At 37.4% G+C, this 6,000-nt stretch overlaps 1 protein-coding gene across 2 annotated transcripts in view; it reads right to left on the bottom strand.

Annotated features, from left to right (window-relative positions):
• Window positions 1-1,603: 1,603 nt before the first annotated feature.
• The window catches only part of EPRS1 (glutamyl-prolyl-tRNA synthetase 1), a 68,874-nt gene continuing 64,477 nt past the window's right edge, over window positions 1,604-6,000 (bottom strand). For both annotated transcript variants that reach the window (XM_072814611.1, XM_072814612.1), the window contains 2 exons: window positions 2,072-2,136; window positions 1,604-1,972 (listed from right to left, as the gene is read on the bottom strand). In XM_072814611.1, coding sequence (XP_072670712.1) covers window positions 1,822-1,972; window positions 2,072-2,136 — 216 coding nt within the window. In that variant the 3' untranslated portion in view covers window positions 1,604-1,821. The remainder of the gene's footprint in view (window positions 1,973-2,071; window positions 2,137-6,000) is intronic.

Genomic DNA, 6,000 nt, shown 5'->3' with positions numbered 1-6,000 from the left:
TCCTACCAATTTAAGAACAATTTTGCTGTGTCACCACACACATACTTTCATGGTTTTGCATATACTGTTCCCTCTGCCTGGAATAACCTTTTCTATTTATTAAAATTCTACTTATCCTTCGAAGCATGACTCAAAATTCGAGTTCTTTTTGAAGATTTTTTGTTTTATTGGTGTATATTTATCACCACCAAGTGAGAAAGTGTGTTACAATAGGGCCCCAAATAAAGAGATCTACCTAGTAGACTAGAAAGGGGGAAAAGGCATTCCAGGCAAAGGGGCAGAGACAGAGACTGGAAATGGAACGTTGTTCACAAGAAACCCCAAATAGTTAGGTTGCCAAGGACTTTGCTGGATTGAAGAGGCTACTGGACAGGTAGGCTAAACCAGACTAGGCTAAAGGGTTCACATTTTATCCTATTAGTGAGGATATGAGAGCCATTGTGAGCCATGAGATTTTAAGGGGAAGGTGAACATCTTAATACATTGTAGATTAAGGGAAAAGACCCCTATGGAAATGTGGGGACTGCCTGAGATGAAACCCTGGAGGCCATTACAGTAACTGATGATGTCAGAGGTAATCGAAGCATCTGTGAAAGGGGAGACCTGGGACGCATCAGTGGTGAGGGTAGGTTGTGCTAGCCAAATGAACACAGCAGATGCTGTGCTGGAGGAGCTGACTAGCATGACTCGGGCTCTGGTTTAGGTTACCAGCAGACTTGGGTCATGCTAATCCTTTAGACAGGAAATACTGTAGGAAGAGCAGGTCTAGGAGTGGACAGTGAAATGAGGACTTAGGGACAGATGACCTGAAACACGGATGGAACATTCCAGAGACCTCAGTATGCAGCCGGAATGGAGGGCTAGAGATCAAAGTGTTGGGAGTCCTCATCCTGTTCATGTTCTCTGCAACATGAAATCAGATGAGAAGAGGGCAAGTACGGAAGCTTAGCCTAGGGATGTCTACCAAGCAGGACAAGGGAAGAACACCAGTGAAAGACTTGTAACTAAGAGAAAAAAAAAAACAGAGTGGCAGGGCAAGCCATAGGAGTAATTTTAGTAAAAAAAGAAATGTTTTAACAAAGCAGAAATGCAGCAGACTGATATGGTAATTCAAGAGAATAAGAGGTAAGCTTTGGTCAGAAGTGGCAGCAGCATCTCAGTGAAAATGGTGGTAGCATGGGGCAGAGGTAGGGGCAGAAAAGTGCAAAAAAAGAAGTGGAGGTAAGGGGGTCACTCCTTCAGAAATCATGGCATGCTTTTGGAAGACCCCAGAGTAAACTGGCAGTAATGACAGAGAGAAGCTCCAGGGAGAGCTGGGTTTTTTGTTTTTCTTTTCTTTTTTTTTTTTTTTTTTGGCTTTTTGTCCATTTGTTGTTTTGTTTTGTTTCAAACAGAAAGGTTTAGGACAGTTTTAGATTCAGCAGGAGTTAAGGAAGGGAAGCACTTGAGCATACATAAAACGAGATCAATGCTTGTTCGAGGTCTGAACCATGAGGGATGCTTAGACCAAGAGCAGTTACCTAAGGGTTCAGTTTTCTACAGCTCTTTGTTAAGAATATCCCTTGGCACAGGGTTCAGAAACAAATGAGCACATAAGACAGTATTATATTAGTTCATGATATTTATTATAGGGGTTGTTTACAGAAAAGTCTTCTTTCCCACTGTTAATTTAGGCATAAGAATATGGTGTTTGTGTCTCACATGACCTTCTATTAGAACTTTTATTTTAAAAAATCATAAAACTGTTTATATCAGGGAAGATATTAATATCAATTTTTTAAAAAGTGAGGAGGGTTGGAGATAGGAGTTCTGTTTTATCCCTTAGTAACTACGGCCAAACAAGGTATAGTACTTGGCCGGGTTCTTGCCACAGATGCATTTGGCTCCAGGCTGCAGCTCACAGAGTGGTTTGAAGGGGATGCAAAGACTTTTAGCTCCCATGGATGGAGCACCAGGTTCAAGATCTTGATCCCTGCAATTAAAAACAAATAATAATTCCGTTTACTTATGCTTCATATTCCCATTCGTTGTTACTGTGATCCTCACAAGTTCTGTTTGTTCCCATATTTACCTGGCAGTGGTCTTTTTGATCCAGTCTTCACAGTCAATTTCCCCACAGAATGGAATTTGAGCAATCTAATAAAAAAGGACAAATATTCAGTATTTATTAACTCCTATTCTGTAGAAGAACACTCGAGTGGTTATTAAACTGACAAACAGAAAGGACAGGTCTCCCAGCCTTTTTCAGGCCCTGGTACCTTTGAAAACCTGCAAGGAACACTACTCAGGAGGTGCCAGGGTTCAGAAAATGTTTTTCCAGGATCCCAAAACCCACACACCATAAAACATCAAGACAACACAAAAACATCTTTGTAACACACTTCAATGTCCAAATAAACTAGCTACAAAGCAGTCTCCGAAGAGAAGAAAGGAAGGATGAGCAGACCTGAGTCCTAACTCCAGCTGTACCTCCCTCATTTCAAATCTGGACTACCACCTGCCCTGCTTAGGTAAACAGTTACAAGGAGGACAGAGGGGAGATGACAAACAGTAAATGGATTTTGAAACTGGTATTAACAATAATAATTAACAATCAGGTAAACCTCACTTTATGTCACACTGTTATAGGTTAAGTGAATCATTTTTAAAGTCCAAAGGTACTCAAAAGTCAAAAATCATTTTGTATTATTAGAAAAAGCAACGTCTTAAATTTTCTTTCATAGATCATACAGAATAATGGGCAAACTCAAGAGACCTGGGATTTTACTCTCATTTTGAAATTCACTGCCTGCTGGAAAATCTCTAGCTTCGAATTTTCTTTTGTAAAATGTGTACTGGACTAGACAAGAATTAAGATGTCTTTCAGTTGTAAATCCTAAACTTTTCATATCATGTCTACTTCAAAATGAGGTTTGTATGCAATAATAATTATATAACAGTTCTACAGAATATTCCTGGAGATCGAGGTTAGTCGTGAGATCAAAGGTGTGGACAATCCCCATACATTAGAAATGTCTGTTTAAAAACGGATAGGAAACTATCCAGCTTCATCAATTTCTTTTTTATTTATTTATTTATTTATTTATTTTTTTCATCAATTTCTGATCAACTATTTAGAGCTACACATTTCATACTCAAACTAAGACTCTCCTGTAAACCCAAGGCACTCAGAATTTGGTTAAATATAGTTCAAAAGGCTTCTTTAAGAAGTAAAGTGCAAGGACATTGACATTAGGAAATTACAAAAAGAACAAGTAATTCATCATGAACATTATTCCAGGGTGAGGAGTGGTTAGTCATCTGTCTCTTACGTTCGTTCAGCAAAATGTGTTAGCCAAATTCCCCAAATTGATAAACTGTTATTTTCATAATCTGTCTTAAGACAATGAAGAAGTGGCAAATTGCTAGGAAAATCTTGGGGGTGGAGTGGGAGTGAGTGGGTGAAGAAAAGGTGGAAGGGATGGAGGTAATACATATCTTAAAAGCTTTTAAAGGAAACTGTGCAATGAAAACTGGAAGTAAAAATAAACCTAGAGATACAAGAGCCAAAATAACCCAGAGTTACCCCTCCCATATTGAAACTTGGTAAATCATTAGCATTTGTACAAACAGCATGAAAAGAATGTACATTCATAAAAGTATTGTTTAAAATTAATTATAAAAGACAGAATGGGGGAAAAGTTTTAACCATGGTCACTGTGCAATGATAAAAATATTAAGACTTAAATCACAAAGATGTCTTTGGGTAATAAATTTAAATTTGGTTTCTCAGAAAATTTTATTTTTTTAACCCCCACACAGCTGTACTTTCAAATCTTTAACAGATTTTACAGTAAATGGCCTCATTTTCTTTTACTGCAATAAAAAATTACTGAGCCTTGAGAAGGTATATCTAAAATAATTTTTTTAAAGATTTTATTTATTTGAGAGAGTGACAGAGCATGACCAGAGGGGGTGGGACAGAGGGACAAGCAGGCTCCTCGCTGAGCAGAAAGCCTGATGTGGGGCTTGATCCCAGGACCCTGAGATCATGACCTGAGCCAGTCAGATGCTTAACTGACTGAGCCACCCAGGCACCCCTAAGATAATAATTTTTAGAACCTAAAACGGTATAGCGTGAAACAAACTCAAGTTACTTAGACTTATAAATGACAATTTTGTACAAACCCATGTTTCAATTCTTTGTAGCTTCAAAGTAAAGTATAGGTAATAAGACCAGAAATTTCTGATTATTTTTGCATGTAATTCATTTATATGAAAGGATAATACAGTTTCATGCTGTTTATTCAATTACAGAAAGGTCTTTAATTTTTTTATTATCTTTCTATGCTACAAAAAGATGTAATTTTTTGCAATGTATGAGATCTTCAATTCTGTGGTAGAAAATGATAATGATGAGAATTATCATTACTCAAAAATCACAGTGATCAACAGGTTAGCAATATATGTCAACGGTAAAAAAAACATATATTTTTATATATCTAACTATACAAAAATAACATTTTTCATTTAATAGAGATCATCCATCCCATTGGAAAAATTAACTCAAGTTCTATAAATCAGATATGATTGTTTTTTCATTTAGGCCAACAAAGAAGAGTAGAAAAATCAAACTTTCACCTACATTCAAGTTCCAAAGATCCCTTTCTCCTTCTCTCCACCTGGTAAAAACAGCTTTATTTACAATAGCCTCAAAGGTTGCTTGATGGTCAGTCACCACACCAAAGCTGACCGATGTGGTGTGAGGTGGGGGTGGAAGTGGCTACTGAATACAAGAAACCAAATCTACTCTAATCTCTATGTGCTCTTTGGACATACAGCTAATATATACTACTTTGTGCTTTAGAATAGATGTTGAAATCTCTGACCTAATAGCAGAATAAAAGATATGACTCTACTAAGACCTGCTGAGATTCATTTCTTTGAAAGCAAGAGATTAACTGATAGTTACTCTATCGATTTATTAACTCTTATGTAATACCTTTACCAGACTGTATTGCAAACATGGATTACTACAGCACTTCTGTAATAGATGAAACTTTAAAATTCAGTAATGGAACAGAAATAAAATAATCATAAATAAATCACAGTGAAAGAAAAAGTACACACTGCATCAGCTAGATGGCTATTTCCTATTTCCCTAGCCTTCTATTAGAAGTACGTAATCCGAGTCAAGTGACAAATTATGGAAACCAGAAAGATGGAAGATCACAAAGGCAATAAACTAAAATAAAAAGGCAAGGATTGTGGATCTGAAGGGGATTTTAAGATTATCTATCTTGTACTCATTTTATAGAGCGGTAAACTGAGAGCCAAAGAGATTAACACTGTCCCAGCTCATGCAGTAACATATTAAGAGGTTATGACTCTAACCAATTAAAATTATGCCTTATACTCTCAGCATGAATTAAAAAGAAATAAGGGCGCCTGGCTGGCTCAGTTGGTGGAGCACACAACTCCTGATCTTGGGTTTGTGAGTTTAAGCCCCACAATGGGTATAGAGATTACTTTAAAATAAAATCTTAGGGCAGCCCAGATGGCTCAGCGGTTTAGCGCCGCCTTCGGTCCAGGGCGTGATCCTGGAGACCCAGGATCGAGTCCCACCTCAGGCTCCCTGCATGGAGCCTGCTTCTCCCTCTGCCTGTGTCTCTGCCTCTCTCTCTCTCTCTCTCTCTCTCTCTCTCTGAATAGTCCTAAAAAAAAAAACATAAATAAATAAATAAATAAGCAAAAAGATACAGAGCAAAGTGCATTAAACTGAGGAGAAAGATCTAAATAGTAGGACCAAAAATAAATAAATAAATAAATAGTAGGACAAGTCTGCCTCTGTAGAGCTCAGGGTAATTCAGTTAGACTCTGGTCCATGGTTTTCTCTCATTTATAACCTGAGAACACAGGACTGGTTGTAAAATCAAGCATGAATACTAGAATACTAAAGTTCATAAGTGATTCATTCTAGTAATTAATAATTTTGCAAAACAGGACCTCTTCTCTATGATA

Source organism: Canis lupus, chromosome 38, assembly GCF_048164855.1.
Source record: "Canis lupus baileyi chromosome 38, mCanLup2.hap1, whole genome shotgun sequence".
NCBI classification, from domain to species: domain Eukaryota; kingdom Metazoa; phylum Chordata; class Mammalia; order Carnivora; family Canidae; genus Canis; species Canis lupus.
The sequence above is the reverse complement of the archived record's forward strand: the minus strand, read 5'-3'. Positions and strand labels throughout refer to the sequence as shown.